The 21937-nt window shown below is 43.9% G+C and overlaps 2 protein-coding genes across 2 annotated transcripts in view; one reads left to right on the plus strand and one right to left on the minus strand.

Moving 5' to 3' along the window:
* Tdrd9 (tudor domain containing 9) overlaps positions 1–21937 on the minus strand; it is a 92131-nt gene that overhangs the window by 66145 nt on the left and 4049 nt on the right. Inside the window, exons 2-4 of the mRNA XM_027416694.2 lie at positions 9758–9864; positions 2317–2414; positions 215–436 (exon numbers count right to left, since the gene is read on the minus strand). Of these exons, the coding sequence (XP_027272495.1) occupies positions 215–436; positions 2317–2414; positions 9758–9864 (427 nt within the window). The remainder of the gene's footprint in view (positions 1–214; positions 437–2316; positions 2415–9757; positions 9865–21937) is intronic.
* Positions 15807–16703, plus strand: Rd3l (retinal degeneration 3 like). The gene is made up of 2 exons (XM_027416750.2): positions 15807–16096; positions 16409–16703. Exons 1-2 carry the CDS (start codon positions 15807–15809, stop codon positions 16701–16703), a joined length of 585 nt encoding a protein of 194 aa, XP_027272551.1.

The following is a 21937-nucleotide window of genomic DNA, read 5'->3' on the forward strand; positions in this document are numbered from 1 at the left end:
CCCAGTGATGCTGCCTGGAGTGTTTTCATGTGACAAGACATTACAGACTATAAAGGTCTAAGTAAAAAGATTAAATAATACAAAGCACCATTCTCCCTTCTCTCCTATTCAACTGGGGGAGAGATTCAAAATTATTAAAATAGTTACACTCCAACATCAACTTACATAGTCTAAAAGAGCTAACAAGAAGAGCCATTGACTTTCTGTGTCTCACCTGGTAGCCCACCAGGCCACCCAGAGTCCAGGAGCGCTCCTTACTGATCCACCTGGCAATGCTGCTGGCCCCAATTTTCCGAGGCTGCGTGACCACTATGTTGCAGAAGGCAGAGCGCTGAGCGTAGTGGTCCAGGATGTACTGTGGGAGCTGGGTGCTCTTCCCACTACCCGTGGCACCATGTATGATCACCACAGAATTGCTTTCTATCAAAGAAATAACCTGTAATTAAAAAAAAAAACACCTTTCACAACTGGCACAGAGTAGACAGCCACGTACAGTACTGTCACCTTCAGAAGGCTTTTGGTTAAGTCACTTTTCACTCAGTAAGCACTCAGCCACCTCGACATCACAAGAATAAGAGGACTGAAAATGGTTACCACCTTTAAAATCAATCCTACCACCAGTAACTGGGTGGTTGGGGTCTGGCCGATTATGAGACAAAGCCACACTATGCAGCCTGGTGCACAACTGTTGACAGATGCAGAAACCAGGTCAAAGTAACCAGGACTCTTGTTCCCAATGTAGTCTTTTTTTGGGGGGAGGGGGGATTTGTTTTGGAAACAGAGTTTCCCTGTGTAACCCTGGCCTGGCTGTCCTGGAACTCACTCTGTATCCGTAGACCAGGCTGACCTCAAACTCAGAGATCCACCTGCCTCTGCCTCCTGAGTGCTGGGATTAAAGGTGTGCATTACCATTTACAGCTCAATTTCTTCTCAAACAAAATAGAAATGAAGATTTCAAACTTGAATTCTATGGCTCTAAGTCTAAATGTCTATTATTTTAAAACTTTACAAAGAGTCTGAATGTAATATTCTACTTTTTAAAAATCTGTTATTATATTCATATAGCTTTAAACTTTCATTTCAAATTCTTGGCATGGATTTTTTTTTCTCTGTGTAGTCCTGGCTGGCCAGGAACTCATTATGTAGACTCAGCTTGCCTTGAACTCAGAGATCCTCCTGACTCTGCCTCCCAAGTGCTGGGACTAAGGGTGTGCACCGCCACTGCTCAAATTCTTCAGATGAACTGTAAACAATTGACTACACTCTCCCTTACAGTATATAAGCAGTAGCATGAGATCCTAGTCACCTTTCCAATAGTCAGCGATGGCCAGCAAGCACAGAGGAATCTGAATTTCAGAATCTAAAATTAATAAAGTATATCTACTCTATACAGTATTCAGCTTCAGTAAAAGCCAGGCGTTGGTGGCGCACGCCTTTAATTCCAGCACTCAGGAGGCAGAGGCAGGCAGATCTCTGTGAGTTCGAGGCCAGCCTGGTCTCCAGAGTGAGTGCCAGGATAGGCTCCAAAGCTACACAGAGAAACCCTGTCTCGAAAAAACAAAAAAACAAACAAACAAAAAAACAGACTTCAGAACAATAAAAATCAAATTTGGAACATTTCCTATTTTATCTAAAACTTTTTTCACTGAAATAACTAATAATGGTTTAAAGATACTTATTTTTTTTTAAAGCTTTTATTTTTATTCCTTACTTATACAGTCCTGCCTGCATGCCAGCAGAGGGCACCGGATCTCATTCAAGGTGGTTGTGAGCCACCATATGGTTGCTGGGAATTGAACTTAGGACCTTTGGAAGAACAGTCAGTGTTCTTAACCGCTGAGCCATCTCTCCAGCCCAAGATACTTACTTTTAACCATGCTTAATAACATAACTATGCAAAACCCACCACTGCTGGAGGTGGTTCACACTGCTAATAAAACTACGTATCCGTGTCTGATTAACTCAACCAGGAAGCAGGAGAGGGAGCACCAGACCACAGGAAACCCCCGTGCAGATGAGATGCTGGGGTATGATCCTTCTCCATAACAAGACCTGCTTTGTGTGCCTTAACCAAAAAGCTCCACCATGGTGGGGAGGCACACTACGGTTGGCTTTCAGTGTGACAGATCACAGGTGAGCAGGGCACAGATGAGCCTGGCCTGGCTTTGTTGAGGTGGCCTATGTGACGACTGCTGCTGACTTTCCTTCTGGCCTGTGCACACCAAGCCCTCACCCTTCACCCCCACAATACCTAGAATGCTGTGCTTCAGGCATTTATTCAAGCAGCAAAATCACATTAGGAAAAAGTAATTTTACCTCTTCTTTGCACCGATTTATAGGCAAATCAGGATATTTATAAGTTGTCTCTGAGATACATGTCACATTGCTCAACTTAGCCAAGGGTGACCTTAGACCTGTATTCAGACAAAACAAAGTTATTGCTTAGCTGAAAAGAAAGTAAACAAGTCAATGATCTATCTAATCTGTGTATATGGTTTATACACACACACACACACACACATACACACACACACACACACACACACACACACACACACACACACACACACACACACACACACACACACGATAAATATAGTCTCTACAGACTGACAGTCCCTCCCACTTGTTGGGTCCACTGTTGGTCTACACTGCCTCCTAAGTTAACAAATCTGAAACACACAGCACTCCACACCTGACTCAACAGTGGTTCACTAATGTGGGATTCTAGTAATATGCACAAGTGGTAAAGTGTACATTCCTTGCTACAAAAATGATAAACACAATTTACAAGCTATGGGTGTGGTTAAAGGGGCTTGTTCACTTTGCTAAACATATTTGATATGGTGTCTATCTGGTCCCAACTATTAAATGTTCTCTTGTAAATCTGTGCACCTGTGCTGGCTGGCTGTCCTACAGCCCTGAGCTGCCTCTGGTCACCACTTGGCAAAGGACAAAACACTGGAGTTCATGCACAGGACTTCCACAGATAAGCATGTTTTATGAACTTTCAAAACAAACTCATAAGCCTTCCTGTCCCTCTCCCAGATCCCCCTGTCTGGGAACCCCGCTCCCGCCACGGTCCCCAGTCTCTCCCACTCTGTCTCATCCCTTCCTGTGCCTACAGCTCCTCCCTACCCTCATCTTAAAAATATGTGGTCATTTTTTTCTTTAATAATTAGTCTAACAATGTGTGATTAAATGATTTTTTTGTTGTGTTGCTGGGGCTCAAACCCCAGGCCTTATAGCCCAACCCCTAGTGTATATATAGATACATTTTTAAATGTTGGGGGTAACATTAAAGATCAAACCCAGGTCCTCTCACACACTTCTCTAACCCCCTTTTCTGGATCAGGATCTGAGTGTATAGCAAATGTTCTTTACTTCACAGCCAGCAGATCAAGATCTGTTACAATCTCTCAAGGACAAACTATTCCTTCCTGGGAAAGAGTGCCTGTCTAAGCTATCCCTAGTCCTACTCTGTGTGGGCTCTAACCACCTTCCTCACTCACTGGCAAGCTTACTGAATGGGGGGGGTATGTTTACTTTGTTTTGGGGATTTTTTGTTTGTTTGTTTTTTGTTTTTTGTTTTTTTGAGACTGGATCTCACTCATGTAGTCCAAACTGGCTTTGAACTCTCTATGCAGCCAAGGATGACCTTGAACCCCATTCTCCTGCCTCTATCCCCTGAATACTGGAATTACAGGCATGAGCTACCACACACTGCTTTGCCCTGAAGCTTTTTTTTTTTTTTTAAATGTCAAACCATTTTATTTGAGAAGTAAGGTTAACCAAACCCGCCATCCTCACAGCCCAGGCAGGGAGGCCTCAGGGTAGATCCTAAGCTAGAAAGCATCACCTGCTTTTGGAGACACCTACATGTTCTGACCTTGCTTCTCAGAGACACCTACACATCCTGACACCACTCTTGGGGACACCCACATGTCCTCAAGCTTTTAAGACTGAGTTGTGGGACTGGAGAGATGGCTCAGAGGTTAAGAGCACTGACTGCTCTTCCAGAGGTCCTGAGTTCAACTCCCAGCAACCACATGGTGGCTCACAGTCATCTGTAATGAGATCTGGTGCCCTCTTCTGGTGTGCAGATACACATGGAAGAAGAATGTTGTATACATAATAAATAAATAAAATTTTAAAAAAAAAGACTGAGTTGTCCCTGCTTTCCTGTTGCCAGGAAAGGAAAAGCCAGAGCAGCTGTGAAGACAGACAGCGGGACAGAGGGACAGGCGAGCACCAGGATAGGGCGTGAGGATTCTTTTAAGGCCACAAAAAGCTGGTCTAGGTCTATATTTTTGCTAAGAAACCTTGAGCCTGGTTCATGGTGCTAAAGGAGCCTTGTCACTCAGACAACATCAGTGTGACTTAAAAGACAGAACACTTAGAAGAAAAAAACCAAAAGCCCTTGCCACACTCTAAACCACAGCCCTTCTCCATGGAACACAAGATATCACCTGACATTTTTAGGTCACTAGCTGCAGCAGACCTGACACAGAGCAATGCCTTCACTGGCATGCCCCAGGGTGGACAGCAAACCAGGGAGCAGAAATGTTCACAGCCGTGTGGCTGTTGGCTTTGTATAAGCAAAATGAAAAGAAAGACATCAACAATAATTTAAGGAAAACGAACAAATTACATGTGACAAACTGAAGCCTAGAAATAGACGGAAAATACTACAACCTGGAAATATGCTGTTCTCATTTTCCACTTTCTTTATTCTGTTATTAAAATATTAAAATATTGATACAAAGTGGGAGAATCCAAAAAACATTGAAAACATGCTCTTTTCATTTATCTGTCTCATCACATCATCAAACAAATTTCAGACCTAACAGAGACCCAGAGGTCTCACAACTGAAGTCAATGGCAGCTGGCTGACATGAGAACATGAAGTTTCTCATCTTGAAATCCAGACAGACACGATTGCTGGCGCACACCTTTAATCCCAGCACGCGAGGCAGAGACAAGTATGTCTCTGAGTTAAGGCCAGCCTAATCTATATAGCGAGTTCAGGCTAGCCAGTTACATGGCAAGATGTCTCCAAAAATAAAAATCCCCCCCTAAAAAAAACTAGATACTATCCATATAAAAAAGTAAGCTGAATTACTGGATTTATGCCTTAGCTAGAAAGTTAAAGCTTTAAAATAATGAATAATACATTGTTTTCTCTAAGGGTGGGGTAATGTTTCACTTTCAAACTAAGCTCAGCTTGAGAGGCCACCATTCCCTTCTCAGGCATCTCCTCCTCAGCATCACAGAGGCTGTTCTCTCACAGGGTCAAGGAAGGCTTATAGGGTATGAAACAAACATTAAAAATATCCACACATGAGGCTGGAAAGGTGGCTCACAGGTTGAGAGCACTGGCTGCTCTTCCAGAGTTCAATTCCCAGCACCCACATGGCAGCTCACAACCGTCTGTAACTCCAGTTCCGGGGGACACACACCCATGGCAAAACACCAGTGGGGAAAAATATACCCACACTATGAGCTAGAAAGACACCTCAGTGATTAGGTGTGCACACTGCTCTTGCAGAGAACCCAAATCAGTTTCCAGTGTCCACATCGGATGACTCACAACCACCTACAACTCCAGCTCCAGGAGGACCTGACACCTCTGGTCTCCATGGACACTGGCACTTGTGTGTTTATACTCCCACAACAGACATACACAGAGGCACACACACTGTAAAATCAAATATTTTATTTTCTAAAATACTTCCACATTAATAACAAGTCATTGTGGCTTTTGTTGACTACCATCCGGGAAAACTGAACAGGGCCATGTAAAAGCAAAGCATGAAAAGGCCACAGTCTGAAGCCAGGCCCACCCTACTATCAAAGACCCCACCTGCCTAATCAGTCTTCATCTTTAGGAAATTACCTACTTTTAAATATGAACAAGTATTCTAATGTAATAGATGGAACTCAATGTGCATCCTTGAATTTCTACATAGGAACAAGTTTTTGCATACTTACAGTGAAGCAACATTAATGCCACACCAAACTCAATGGAATTTTATGAAAGTGCTACATTATGTCATAACTGGACATACGTGGTATTTGTGTTCAACCTGTGGTCCTGAACTAGAAACAAGTATCCATGAGATTTCATGGTTTCACTATAAACAGACACTGAACTAGGAATAACCGTGTTATCTTATGTAGGCATCCACACAGGTTCACACCCACGCCAAGGCAGTTCCTCTTAGATATTCTCCTCAGATTCACAGTGCTTCCTCTCCTTCATTCCTGAAATACCACCCCAAACTATTCTTGAAACACGAATGGCGACTCCCATTTTCTTTCATCTTCATCCCAGAAGCCACAAACTGGGCCACCCCATTAGATGAAAACCTGTGGTTGACTCCTTTCTACTGTATCCAATCTACCTGCCAAATCGGAGGCCATCACAAAAGATGTCTGGTTTCCTTTGTAACTCCTCTCTTAAGTAAAGTTCCTCTATATAGGGTACCTCAGCCTCGACTGCATGCCTTACCCTCCTTAGCAAGGGTCACCCAATGGTCACTGTGACCAGAGGCATGCCATCCCATACTACCCACACAACAGCCACACCAGGACTTCTGCAGGCATCCCGCCCTGACTTTACAGCTCAGCCACAGCTGCAACCACCACCACAGAGAGAATGCGAGAATGCGCACACCCAATCCCTGGAGGCCAGCGGCCACCTTAGGAGTCCCTCCTGTGTGTTCTCCACCCCCTCAGCTTTTGTTTCACCATGTTCAGAACCACCAAGCCACAGTGCTTTGTGAGGACTCCCGAATAGCTGAGTAGCCGTGAGCCACACCATCCTCTCCTCTCAAGCAAGAGAAAGTGTTATCAGACCTGACTTGTGGTTTCCTGAGCATCACAACCCTTTTGATGAACATAGGAATGGCCGCATTTGTGACAGAAGTTCTAAACGTCAACCTGCCATAATCCAGAATCACCTGAGGAGGGACTCTAGATCAAGTTGGCTGTGGGCATGTCTGTGGAGGGTTTCTCGATTGTTGACTGAGGTGGGCAGCCCTGACCTGCCTAAGTGAAGGTAGCTAGCTGAGAAGCAGCAGAGACAAGCAGGAAGCTGGGCACATTCCTTCTTTACTGCTCTCAGTGGTGGACACAACCAGCTCCTTGTGTTCCTGCCTCAGTTCCCCTTAAAGAATAAAAGGAAAATAAACTTTAACTTCAGATAAGATTACCAATAAGCTTGCTTAGAAAACATTAAGTTACACAGAAAAATTAGCTGAAGGGCGTTACCACAAATATAACTTTAAAATAGGTAGCATACTAACCAGACTTCCTAAAATGGTAAGAGTTCTATAAAGTGGAGTTGTACTTTATTAAGATTTAGGTTTACTGAAGATGTAGTTCTGGAATTTGTTCATTGGAATGTCTGCTCATTAAACCCCTTCTCCTTATCACCTCAACTTTCAGAGGGGCAGCTCTGGTCTGTCTCAGAGACAACTGTGACCACTTCTCTGAACTCGTGAGGTCACTGAACTGCTTGAGAGAGAACCAAACCCTGCAGTTTCTGCTTCTGTATCACCTGCCTGTACACCTGATTGGTGTACCATGCTGGGGTCGGGGTACTTCCAGGACACCTGTAAAGGAAAGCCATGTAAAGTGGAAATGTGGCGGCTCTAAAATTTACAGAAGCTGTAGAAGATTTGTGGTTATGCCATAAACTCCTTGAGCAATAGCTGAAGGCTACAGCTGGGTGCTCAGTAGGGAGTTTCTCCTTTTCAGTATGAGTGCATGGAGCAAATTCTTTCTGGAAGAGTTAACCTACAATGATGCCCTCAGTGAAGGACTGAAACCCTGTCCTGCCCTATTGTTTTTTTGTAAAGGGTTTAGTCACAGCAATAGAAATGCAGCTAGGACAATGGCAATAGGGACACAGAGCATCTTCAAGGCTCTGAGAATGACAACACAGGCAGACAAGGCCACTGAAGCCAGAACACAGAGAACAGCAAAGCACTAAAGGTCGTTCTGCATTGAGGTGAATAGTGTGTGTGTGTGTGTGTGTGTGTGTGTGTGTGTGGTGTGTGTGTATGTGTGTGTGTGTGTATGTGTATGTGTGTGTGTGTGTATGTGTATGTGTGTGTGTGTATGTGTGGGGTGTGTGTGTGTATGTGTGTGTGTATGTGTGTGTATGTGTGTGTGCATGTGTGTGTGTGTATATGTGTGTATATGTGTGTGTATGTGTGTATATGTGTGTCTGTGTGTGTGTGTATGTGTGTGTCTATGTGTGTGTGTCTGTGTGTGTGTGTCTGTGTGTATACAAACACATATTCACATACATATATATCATCACAGTGACCAAAAAAGTTAAAATACAAAACTAAATGAAAGAATGGGTCTAAGTAATGCCTCCAAATTTTCCAGAAGTAATAGAACATACTAATCTGTATTACCAAGAAGCCAATATAAACCCAAGATTAGGGGTTAACATAGTGCTACTGGGTATAGACTGTATTTTCTAATTATTACAAAGGCTAAAGTGAAGAGGGAAATGCTTCCATAACTCAGTTACGTCCTTCAGTGGGAGCTCAAGCAATAAAAGCAGGAGGCAGAGCTTCCTGGCTAGGTGGGTACAAAGCAAACTCTCAGAGGAGCCTCTTTCACGTGAACAGGGCATGGCACTAATAATTAAAACAGCCACAGCAACTTAGCCCAATGTCTCCCCAGTGCCCTCACCAAGGGCGTTAAGAACAATGTTTTAGCAGGCGTGCACCAGCACATCTTTAGTCCACACTCACTCAGGAGGCAGCGGCAGATGGACTGTCAATCTGAGGCCAGTGAATTTCAGGCCAGCCACAGCAACATAGTTAGACCCCGTCTCAAAAAAAAAAAAAAAAATAAATAAGATACTTTACTTTTTATTTCATATATTCCTACTCTTTAAAGTTCTGTTTTAATGTTTACTATTAAAAACTCCAGTCTTTGTCTGTGCATGCAGTCTATCGACATGTGATATACCGTGGAACATCTCCGTGTGATCATGAGCGCACATGTTCATGTGTTCACATGCATGAGGAGGCCAGAGATCTATGCCAGGTGTCTCCCTCAATCACTTCCCATCTTAGTTTTCGAGACAGCCTCTCATAGAAGTTAGGGCTCATCCATTTGTTGGACAGTGGGCTGCAGGGATCCGCCCGCCGGCCCCTGCTCTCTCTCCCAGCACTGGGATCACAAACGCACACCACCACTCCAAGCTTTGATCCAAACCTCAGGTCCTCGCTTATGCCACGGACACTACCAACTGAGCCATCTCCAGCCCCTTCTCCTACGTTATTCGGGTTTACTTTTAGAGATGGGAGTCTCACTGTGTAGCCCTGGCTGACCTGGAACTCGTTTTGTAGACCAGACTGGCCTCAACGTCAAAAGAGATCCATCTGCTTCACTCAGCTTCCCAAGTGCTGAGATTAAAGGTGAGCACCACCACACCCAGCTAAAGAAATACATTAAGTGTTCTTAATTAATAGTCAGGTAAGGGACCACTGTTTAATCTTCCAAAGAGCAGGTTATTTAGGTACTATATTTAAGATAGAAAAGAATTAACCTTATAATCTACCATACACTCATCCCCCCCAAAAAATCTTCAATTAAGAATCCATAAGTTGGGTTTTTTGTTTTGTTTTGTTTTACTTTGAGCAAGATACTGTATTTCTTGGGAAGATGATGTTTTAATGCATGAACTATACATGCATCCTCTATAAGATACTGAAGGACACTTGCTTACCTGGCCCACTGGGTGGTTGATCCTGGCCATACATATCAAGTTCCTGTGCTTCCAGTTGTCTGTATTTGTTAATATATTCCATTTCTGAGCTCCTCTGGCTGAGTGACCTGCAGAGAACAGGGGAAAAAAAAAGTCACCAAACTTCTATGCCTGAGGGAGTTCCTGAATAGTTGTTTTATGGAAGTCATGGGGGAAAATGCAAACTGTCAGTAAACCATTTTAAATGTTGAAATTCAGTTACCAAACAGAGGCGTTAAAATCACGGGAAGTGTGGGGCTGAAGAGATGGTGCAGCAGCTAGGAGACCTGGCAGCTCTTCCAGAGGAGCTCCCACCCACATTCAAACCATCCATCACTCCAGCTCCGTGGGATCTGACGGCCTTTTACGGCCTCCACAGGCACAAGGCATAAAAGCAGTGCACAGACATACATACAAGCAAAACATCCAAATACACACATAAATTTCTTAATCTTTTTTTAATGAATGAAATAAAATGCATTAGATAAGGAACATGGGGAAACAATGTCAGAGGAGATGGGGCGAGGAGAGCCACATTGCTAGCCAAGGCCATGGGTGGCATTTACGGAAAGGTCTGATGAAGGTACAATAGCCATGTTAGGCATGTAGGGGAAAGCAGTCCAAAATGGTCCTGAGGTCCCAGAGTGTGCCTGGGGCTTCGGGTGGGAGGAGCTGGGGCTGAGGTGAGACAGGAAGACATTGCTGGCCTGAACAAGACGTGTTTTGGTCAGTGAGAGAATGACAACATCCGAGACCTATTTGAACAGTGACCAGGTAAAGGGGAGTCAGTACAGCAGGAGCCTGGAGTCCACTTCCCAGATCACCAGCCTCAAGGCCAGAGCAGCCAAGGCACAGGCATGAGCAGCACAGTGAACAGCAGAGTGAGCATTGTGGACAAGACACACTGAGCAGCATGCATTGTGGGTAGATGAAGGAAGTGCCCTAAAGTGTGGCCAGAGCACACAGGGAAGGCTCTGAGATATAGGCAGCAGCAAGCTGACTGGAGAGGATGCTGGACACCAAGCACACCAGGCCACGGTTTCCCTTTCATTTCCTCTACCATCTCCAACCAAAACTCATCCCAGTACAAGGGCCAGGCATGGGAACCCACTCTGTCTTACGAGAGGACAGAACTGCAGGGGAGCCACCAATCACCCACTTTCCTTTCTCTTCTCACCATTCACACCTTGACCCCCAATGGCAGTATGGCTGGGAGAGCTTGGGGCATTTGTGATGTGCTGGACTCCCCTGCGCTGCTCAGCCATGTTCTGCCCATCAGACCTTACCATTAACTATTGAGTGAACTGATAGAGACCTTCCAGGCAGGTCTTTGGCTCACCTGGATTCTCAGGACCTGTGAACAACTGAAGTTTGGAAAGACCCAGCAAGAGCTGCTACAGGTTTATACGTGTAAGAGCCCTTCTGGGAATGTCTGCAAGGGTTCTCAATACGTGTGCTTGCTTCATCCTCCGGAGCTGTATAACGCCCTGACTCTGTTCTGTTGAGTTTAACCAGTGGCTCCATCTTGGCACTGACAACTCTTCTGATTTTCCTTCGCTAGTTGCTCTGGGTAGAACTTTTGGTAGCATACTGAACACAAGTGGTAAAACGGGGGTCCTTGCTTTGCCCCTGTCGGCAGAGGAGTCTTCATAGAGGGGTTTATCAGATCAACAGTTTACCCTAGTTGGATTTTGTCAAGTATTTTTAATATTTAAAAATGTTCATTTTAACTTTAATAAAATTAACCATTAACCCTGATATTTTAACTTCACAGCAAAAGAATTAATGCATAAAAGTATTAAGTTTCCCACAAGAAAAAAAATCTTTCCATAATTGCAAACTAATACTGTTAGAAACATATCCAGTGGCCTGGACGGCGATGCTGACAAAGTCATCCCTTGCTCCTTAGCCAACCTTTCAAGGCTCCCTGACTCTGTTTCTACACTTACCTTTTCATGTTCTTCTTCCTGCAACTTAGAGTTGTACAGACACACATATTATGAACAATATGGCACAATTTCAAGTCATGGAACACTTTATTTAACCAAATGTAGCCTAGAAAAACCAGGATACTGGGGCTGCAGAAACGGCTCAGCAGTTAACATCAGGGGCTGCTCTTCAGGAGAATCCGAGTTTGAGTCCCAGACCCCACAGGGTGGTTTACAACCTTCCTAACACCAGTTCCAGGAGATCTGATGCCCTCTTCTATCCTTGGCAGGCACTGCACACATGTGCACATACAAGCAGGCAAACGTGCATCCACATAAAGTAAAAATGAAAAAGACAAGCAAACAAGACAACCATCAAACAGAGAATAACCCAACTGTTTCAGATCTTCCATACAAGCTTAATAAGGTTCTGGTGCATAAAAAGTGGCCCATTATGAACTTAGAACGTAGCTGGTAAACTCTATCCGAATCTGTTTTTACCCTGATAAACAGAAAAAAAAAATTTTTTTAATTTTTAAATGGGAGTTGCCTATCTTGCCTACAAATATGTTCTTTACATGGCAGTAGGAGAAATATTGTAGAGACTGGTATTGGGTCACTGCGTCAATCCTAACAGTTCCATGGGAAAGGAGAAAAATGAAAGCAAAGCAGCACAGACTAAAGACTAGAAACACCTCTTTTGTACAAGTGCGTGCATAGGAAAGAGCACTCAGAGTGGACTGAAGAAGTGTTAAAATTCCGTGGTGTCCGACATGAGCTATGTCTGGAAAGATGCCCAATAAGCCAGGTAGAGAAGAGATGTGGCCCTCAACAAATCTCTGCTCAAAGACTGGGTGTTGTGGCTTATGCCAGTAATCTACTTAAGAGGCTGAGGCAGGAGTACAGTGAATCTGAGGCCAGCTTAGGCTATACAATGAGACCCTGTTTCAAGAATCAACATATAAATCCCTATTCAAAAGAATTATTCCCCAGGATAGAGAGATGGTTTGGTGGCTAAGAGGACCCAGGTTCAATTCCCAGCACCCACCTGACAGTTCACAACTGTCTATAACTCTAGATCCAAGAGATCTGACACCCTTACACAGGCAGGGGAGATACCAATGCACATAAAATAAAAATAAATTATAAATAAATAAAAATTTAAAAAATTATCTCAACCAGAAAGTCCTGCCCTGACCCCTCATCTAACTGAGGGTCACTGCAAGAATGTTAACTAACACAGACAACCTATGACGATCTCGAGAACTCACGCACATCCATCTCTCCCTCAGGACACAGACACCTATGATCATCTCACTCGTGCATTCGTCTTCCCTTTGGAAGGGGAGCCCATGAAAGCAAACTAGACCCATCTAGTCATCCCAGGTCCTAACCCTCCAGACCACAGAGTCATCAGTAAGGATCAGCTGAGCAACTGAACACCAGCAAATACAGGACACATGGCAGAATTTCATCAGAAGGCATTTAAAAACTGAGAAGGGAAAACTAGAACAAGTCCAAAGAAGAGTAGACCAAGAAAAAATGTTGAGGAAAAAACACATAATTGGACAGCAATTAAAAAATGAAACAAATACAAATAAAAGGAATCACAAGTATTTGAGGAGTCAGTGTATCTAAATTTGGGGGTAGTGTGGATCTCACACCTCTAATCCCAGCACTAACCAGGCAGAGGCAGGTAGATCTCTAGGAGTTTGACACCAGCCTGGTCTACACAGTGAGTTCCAGAACAGCCAGGACTGCATAGTGAGACCCGGTCTCAAAACCAAACAAAAGAAAAAAGACTGCAGTGTAGGACAGGTGTCCTCAGCACTGGAGAGGGTCAACAGGGAAGTCGGGGAGGGGGGCAGTGTCCTAAGACTGAAAGAGTAGAAATCGTGTTTGTAACAAAGTTTCGGGTGATCTGGCTGAGACACCTGTCACCCCATTGATGGCCAGGGTTGACGCAGCTGAGCTGGCTGGCCAGGCGGGTGTGTCCTTCCTCCCTCTCCCAAAGCTGTATGCTCCGGCCAAGAGGATGCCCTTCCCCACATAGAGGAGGACTGTTCTTCCTGCAAGGTATTCCAGTAGCCATCCCCCCAACACTTCGAGAACCTCCAAACAAGCTCTCAAGAATTACAAAGTTTCAAAGTTGCATGATTTGGTACAATCTTAGTTTTTAATTTGGAAGGACAATCTGTCACCATAAACTTCGCCCCTTTCCCTCTCCTGCTATTACAGGCAATGTAATGCACAGTCTTCTCATTGAGGGTAATGAATCCTGACGTCTGGCCTCTTCCAGACATAATAGGAACTGCAGCATGACCACACATGTCACTCTTGATCGCACATGGCACACAGGTCGATGTGAACAGTGTCTATTACTCTTGGTTCATTGGAAAGAAAAGCAACAGAAGAAATAAGGATTAAAAAAGGAAAAGCTACTTGAAAGCTAAGGAGCAAAAACCTCTCACACTCTTATCTAGCCTCTGTTTCACAAGACAAGCACCTGAATAGAAAAAAAGGTACACCAGTGTTCACTTAAGGAGTGGTTATCAATGTTTCATCTGCAGTTCTGATACTTGAACTCTACACACAGCCCTGGTGACCTTCAACTCCTGAGACTCCTTCCTCCACATCCCAAGTGCGGAGGTTAATGGCATGCAATACAACTGCCTGATTTTATGTGCTGCTAGGGATGGAACTCGGCTCACACATGCCAGCCAAGCACTCCACCAAGCCACAGCGCACCCTGTATAGTTCTATTTAGTTCTATTATAGTTCTATTTAACTAAAAATGTAGTTTGTACATTTTCAGACCTCTGCTTTCACTGATAACACATCACTGTCCTGGCACCATGAACACAGAGATTATCAAATACACACTGCAGTTATCTACCCAGGTGCTTTAGGGTCCTCTAGCATTTCAACTTCAGTACACAGATTGGCTATTTTATAAGCAATAAATGAGTGTATAAAGTGACATCTGCTAAGCATCCCACACAGGTGTGACATCACACGTGCTGGCCACTTTACTCAGGTACAATAAGCTTTCGTAGCGTGTGTGTCGGGCATTTAGTCAAGTCTGATCTATTTTTTCTGCTTTCATTAGAAGGGACAGTGACCTGGCTTCCAATGGCCTGAAAGTTAAGCTGGAGAATAAAAGCAGTGTGGTTATTTTTAGAGCTCTACAGGCATAAAAATACAGCATGGAACTGTGACCCACAGCTACGCACAGCAAAGCAGCACGTCATGCGACAGTCCTCATGCGCCTGGCTGGGAGAGCCCTGGGAGAGCATCCGGAGAGCCTCACACGCCTGCCTCCCATTCCCTTTCTGGAGACGCTGCAGCAGGCACAGCTGCCGGCAGCTTTCACAAACAAAATAAGCTACATTCAAAAGGTAGACAATTGATGTAAATTGTGAAGATGAAAGATAGATAGATAGATAGATAGATAGATAGATAGATAGATAGATAGATAGATAGATATGTCTTTTAGCTTAGTTACAAGGTGAATTAGTGAGCATTCTCTCTAAATGAGCCACAGAACTTCATTCCTAACATGGAAAGCTGTTTGTTTCAAACAGTTCCAGTGGGTCAATGAGGAGACATGTTCCTTCACTGGAGGACGTCCAAGGGAATGAGACCCACCTGAGTGAAGCACAGCTTCACCCCAATTCAAGCAAACTCTCTGCAGCATCCCCACAACTCATCTACTCCTCGGCAGGTAAGCTTTACGCCTTCTGTACAGAGAAGTCAAGAGTGAGTTTGTAGACAGCACTTTTCAAGACACTGATGCTTTAAAGGCCCCAAGAACTTCTAATGGCAAGTGCTATTTTCAGAAATTGCTCATTTGTATTATTTTCTTTGGTTTTATTTAATTTCTGTGCAGTTATATCTAAGTATTTCCAAAGCCTGGATTTTAGCACTGACCTAGTTAGAAACTGTAAGACTTTAATCCATGTTCTAATCTTATTGTGACCTGCATGTCTAACCAGTGAAAAATTCATGAATTTTTCTGGCAATATTAAATAAAAAACATTCACTCATAAAAACCATTAAAATTTTTATGCAAGTAAACATCTACTATCTCCACAGCCTAAAAAATGCCACTTTTTAGCTGGATGAAATGGCCAAAAAATGATTCCTACAAGCAAACACATTATCCTGGCTCAGATATAGTAACAAAGACTCTGCTTCGGGAATTAAAATGGCATCTAAAGGAGCGAGAGAGATTTTTACAGGAGATGGAAAATGAGCAGAAAGTGAAAAGAGCAGGTGTGGATTACAACTGGCTGAGAAATCCTCATGCTACCATCCCAGCTACTGAACAGAGACAGCTTGAAGTTCTTTGCTCCCAAGTGCAACCTTGTCAAACCGGAGCTATTCTCAGCAGGTAACAAACTATCCTCATCTTGTGGTGTGAGTGAGCTGCTCCTCCTTCAGACTAGAAACTGCCCCATTCCATAAACTCTTTAATCATATGTACCAGATACCTAGCTGCAAAGACCCTATTTACCCCTGGATAGCTTACTGGTAGAAATTTATTTCAATTATAAGCAAAATTTCTTCACTGGAACCTTTAACTACAAAGCTTTTCTGGTTACTCAAAAGGTCAGTACCTAGTACATGAATACATGATGTAAGCTGCATTTGGGAGGTGGGGTAGAAAAGAAATTTCTAAACATTCATCCCGCATCCCCCTTAGATTTCGAGAACTTCTGGCAGAAAATGATGTCCTTCCCTGGGAAATAGTCTACATCTTCAAGCAAGTTCTCAAAGACTTCCTCAGCAGTGCTGACAGAGGGGGTCAGCATGCTGGCCCATGGAACGCTCACATCACCTCTTCCCCTGCCTCTGTGCTCCCAGGTGAAAGCTCTGAGAGGCCAGACAAAGATGAAATACCCACAGTATCAAGTTATGTAGACAGAAATGCCAAGAGCAGGTTTCTGTCCTGCTCACACAGAGTATGGAACCTACCATACTATTACCCATCAAGCTAAGGAATACCAGAATCACCTTCGTGTCACAGCTCTGAGCACTAACCAGAAGAAACAGTGATGTGACCCCAGATTTCTTTGTTAAAGGTCAGAAGTAGAAATTCCTATGTCTCAACCTATTTTAGCAGCATTGTTCTTAACCACTCTAAATAGTCAATATTTTCATTGATTAGTATGGTTTTAACTAAAATGTTACCCAGTTGTCTGAAGTATTTTCTTATTCCTCAAACACAACATAGAACTAAGGAAATTTAATATGAAGTTTGACACATTTTTTTTTGCGACGCTTAACTAACCTTAACTATTTTTCTAAGAGAGCCCATGTGGAGAATAAATGATTAATGTGAACTTTTCCTTCAATGCAACATTGAAATGAAGGCAACATCCATAACCTGATGTTGCGCTCCACGGAAACAATCTTCAATTTAAAAGCATAGCAATGCTCTCCCTGTTTGTGAGAGAAGTTCACTATAGTCACGGGTAGGAGTTTAAGACAGCAAAAGCATGCCATCTGAGCTAGGCATGGAGCTCAGTCATCAGGCAAGTAAGTTGCTGCATGACAAATGGGGGCAAACAAGCCCAGAGCAGCAGGAAAGGCATAGTTAGGTTCCAGCCAGCATCCAAAAGAAGAAGAAAAAGAAACACCATGCCCTTTCTGAGTTCTGACTCAGATCCAACAGAACCTCAGAGCAGCTCATGGGGACAGCCGGCAATCTGATTTCTAATCATGGTTAACAAATCCAGGGTTTTAGATCTCAAGCTGTATACAATACCTAAATTTGGTGAGGGAACTAAGGCTAAATCTGTGTGCACGGGTAAGCATTCATGGGTGTATTAAGTACTTAGGACCTTTGGGGAGCTTCAAAGTACATTTTATTGAAAATTACATGGGCACAATAGCTAAAATTTTTAGCTAGGGAATAGAGAAAATAAGAAAGACAGCGGCACAGTACTTTACACACAGACGCTAAACGCTGTCATCATTAACCAGACCAATCTGTGTAGCAATGCTAAAGTAATTCTACATTCTGAGTACTGTGCAGAACTTCTCACTTCCGGAGATGCTATTCTCACTTAACAAAGGAGTGAGCATCTCAGACAGGTTCAGTGCCTTGCCAAGTTCAAGGGAACTAGCAGAGCTGGAATCACACCCAGCCCCAGCCTCTCATACCCCAACCCCAAGCTGCTTTCTACAGTCCCAATGCAAGCAACAGTTGCCTATCGGACACATCATCTTGCGTGCTTAAAAGCAGCATAAAATCAACATACTCAAAACCAAAATCTCAGCAGGTTTGTTTGTTTCCTAAAGAGATAAAATTCAAGGAGTTGGGGTGGGGGGGGCAGAAAAATAGCTCTTTTTGTAAAGCACTTCCATGCAAGCTTGAGTGCTGAATTAAATACCCAGAAACCACATGAAACAGCTGAGCATTAGCACACAGTCTAAAGGCAGATATGGGGAGACAGAGTCAGGTAGAGCCCTAGGGTTTGGCGGCCAGTCAGCTGGCTTAGCCTACCTTGGTAAGCTCCAGGCCAATAACAGACTTTCTTCAAAACTAAGTATAAAAACAGGGCAGGTGAGATGGCTCAGCTGGTAAAAGCACTTGCCACCCACAAGGTAGAACAAGAGAACTGACTCCTTCGAGTTGTACCCTGACCTCCACACATGTACCATAGCATACACACAAACACACATGCACACACCAATACACACACAAATAAATTAGGCAAACATACCTGAGGAACAGACTAGCCTCTAACCTACACAGATGCACACAAATTCAAAAGAGGAACAAGCCAAACATCCATCACACTAAAACTGCATCTAACACACACAGCACAATTTTTCATGATCTTTGACTAGCATTTTCCATGTCGGTAGATGACAGAACTACCTATCATCCAGTTTGTTATACAAGTCAGGATCTCACTAGCATCCTGGTTTCCTTGGGATGGGGAGAGTCCAGAAACACACGAGTACGAGGATGACTGAAAAGGCTGGTCATTGTTAACACAAATAAGAACTTGGAAGTCCAGGAAGTGCTCAGAAAAGGAAAACTGTTGAAACTGATGACAGAAACTAGGAGAGGAGGGAGGCAGAGGAAGAGCTCTTTAGCTGTGGAGAGCATGGAACTTCTCCAAGGAGCAGACATTTGAATAGGCCCTGGTATCAGGAGCCCACTGGGGAGGGGGAGAGCAATCCACTCAGAAGAGCAAATGCAGAAGCTGCAAGATAATAGTGGGGCAGGAGCCTTCAGCACAGAAAACACCCATGTGACCAGACAGCATCAGCAGATCACAGTAGATAGATTCAGGCAAGTACAGGATGGAGAGATGCCACAAATAAGAATGCAAGTTGTAACCGGGCGTTGGTGGCACATGCCTTTAATCCCAGCACTTGGGAGGCAGAGGCAGGGGGATCTCTGTGAGTTCGAGGCCAGCCTGGTCTACAGAGCAAGTGCCAGGACAGCCTCCAAAGCCACAGAGAGATCCTGTCTCGAAAAAAAAAAAGAATTCAAGTTGTATCCAATAGCAATATTCCAACAGAAAGACACTCCCGCATTCAACCTTAGGTGAAAGTGTTGGTGTGAGAACCTGCTCATTCTATAAATAGTAACTGAGCTTTGGCCTCATGCCAGACATTCTTCTAGGTGCTAGAACAGAAAATCAAGAGAAGCCAGACCAAAGATATAAGGATCTTGCAGTAACTCGAGTGACAGACACGCACGCTCTCCTGCAGGGTGGTGACGTGTAAGCAGTGAGCCACTCTCTTACTCTGAAATACATGTTCTCATTTTTACTCCCAGTTAACTGCACACTTACACAGCCTCAAACCATCCTTTAGGGACATCAACCATATGACCAGGAGAATAAGGTACACCTTATGAGCCAGTCGAGGCGGGAGTGAGTCAGAAAGCTGTTAGGTACAAAGGAAACGCTACTTCCAATTCTGGCACCCATTCCCCTCCACCAAAGGAGCTGTTCCTCATCTCGAATGGCTATCTGTGGTGCCTATTAGCACAGCAAAGTGGTGTCAGCCTTCGGGCTTTGTTCAGCTCTTCTCACTCTACCCCCTACCTCAAACTTACCCCTATTAGATCATGGGCTGCCCTGCCCCAGCTTCTCATTCCCATATAACCGTCTCACTTCAGCCATATCCTCTCTTGGCTCTCTCTCTTTTGTCTTGCTCTCTTACTCCCTCCCCCCCTTCTCATGCCATGGTCCAATCTGCTGGCCATGTTTTGTCTACTATTTTTTCTCCCTGCTCTGCGCTCTTCCAGATGCCTTCAACCATACCTTGGAACAGTCACGTCCCCTCTTTATTTATACAGGAACAACTCTCCTGACCAGAATAAAGAGCTGGCACAGTGCAGCCACTCGACAGTTGGGATCTAATAGGCATTTCATTCCTTCAAATACCTAAGTGTTTACTGTACATCAGCGGCAGCACAGAGAGTAGGAATTCTATGGTAATTCCCACATCATCAGTAAGTTGTTCTGTGGGAAACAACACATAAAACAACTCCCAGAATGTGCAAAGAGATACAGGCACGAGCAGGGCACTCCCTCTGCTCAGGCGACCTCAGCCCATGGCCTCCCCTGATCCCTCCACCGACCCCCAAATCTCTCTCTCAATCCACCTTACTAGCCTCTAAAGTCCTGCAGTCCTCTTTCCCTATATTCCCCATGGGACCTACCATCCCACAGTCTCGGCGCTCCTGTCACACCGGGCTTAGAATCTTACCCCCAATGTACAGCTCCCGCCTGACTGCTTTCAACCCCATGAACTACATTTATGGCTAAATTTCAAGTCAAAGTTTACCTGTTCAAATCAAATCTGTGTGATAACCCCACCACCACACACACACACACACACACACACACACACACACACACACACACACACCAGGTCTTTCAAAGGCGTCTCTTCATTTTTGATGGCAGCACCTTCTAATTGCTCTGACAGAAACTTCTGTGTCACCTATGACAAATTGGTACTTGCTTGAAAGGTTTTTTTGTTGTTGTTTTTTGTTTTTTTGTTTTTTTGTTTTTGTTTTTTTTTTGAGACAGGGTTTCTCTGTATGACAGTCCTGGCTGTCCTGGAACTCACTTTGTAGACCAGGCTGGCCTCGAACTCACAGAGATCTGCCTGCCTCTGTCTCCCAAGTGCTGGGATTAAAAGTGTGCACCACCACCACCCGGCTCACATCCTATTTCTGACTCTGCTATGAAGTTGGTGTCCCTATCATGAGAACATGTCCAAGGGTTGGGTTGGGGCTCAGTGTGTGCTTAGCTAGCATGCATAGGGAACTGGGTTCAATCCCCAGGATTTAAAAAGAAAGCATATTCCCAGCCTTGAGGACACACGCCTTTAATCCCAGCACTTGAGAGGCTGGGGATGGAAATTGTACATTTGAGGCCATCGTGTAGTTAGAGCAAGAATTTGTCTCAAAACAATACATATATGCATACATACATGCATGCATGCATGCTTACATATAAAATATCTCCTGAGGCTGGAGAAATGACTCAGCAGTTAAGAGTACTGGCTCTTTCTCCCAGCACCCACATGGCAGCTCATATCCGTCTGTAACTCTAGTACCAGGGGTCTGACACTCCCACAGAAGCAAAACATTAATGCAATAAAATTAAATAAATAAATCATTTTTAAAAATCTCAAATGCAACAGTCATTCTTACCTTTCCTCTACACACTAGTCTAAACACCTTTTGCTTGATACAGTAGGAATTCTTAGTGAAATGCCTGTAAAGCATGTGTTTGGAGGGATTTATTTTAAGGAATCAGCTCACACAATCATAAAAGAGAAAGTTCAATAACTACAGGTAGGCAAACAAGCTAGAGACCCAGGAAGAATCAAAGACTCAGAGTCCAAAGGCCTTCTGCCAATGGCACAATGACGTCATAGAGGATAGCTTGCTTTATTCAAGTACAACAATTTAAAAAAAAAAAAAAAAAAAAAAAAAAAAAAAAAGGTCTGGTACCAACAAAATGGCTCCGAGTGTAAAGATGTTTGCTGTCAGGCAACCTTAACAATCTGAATTTAATCCCCAGAACCCACATAGTGCAGGGAGAGAATTGACTCCTGCAAATTAGCCTCTGGCCTCCACATGCATGCTGCGGCACACACACCCATACAAATACACGTGAATGCTCATGCATGCATGCATACCACACAGTAAATAAATGTAAAGTATCTAATCTTAATTATACCAGCAAAA

The sequence above is a fragment of the Cricetulus griseus genome, chromosome 5 (assembly GCF_003668045.3).
Source record: "Cricetulus griseus strain 17A/GY chromosome 5, alternate assembly CriGri-PICRH-1.0, whole genome shotgun sequence".
In the NCBI taxonomy this organism is placed as follows: Eukaryota; Metazoa; Chordata; class Mammalia; order Rodentia; family Cricetidae; genus Cricetulus; species Cricetulus griseus.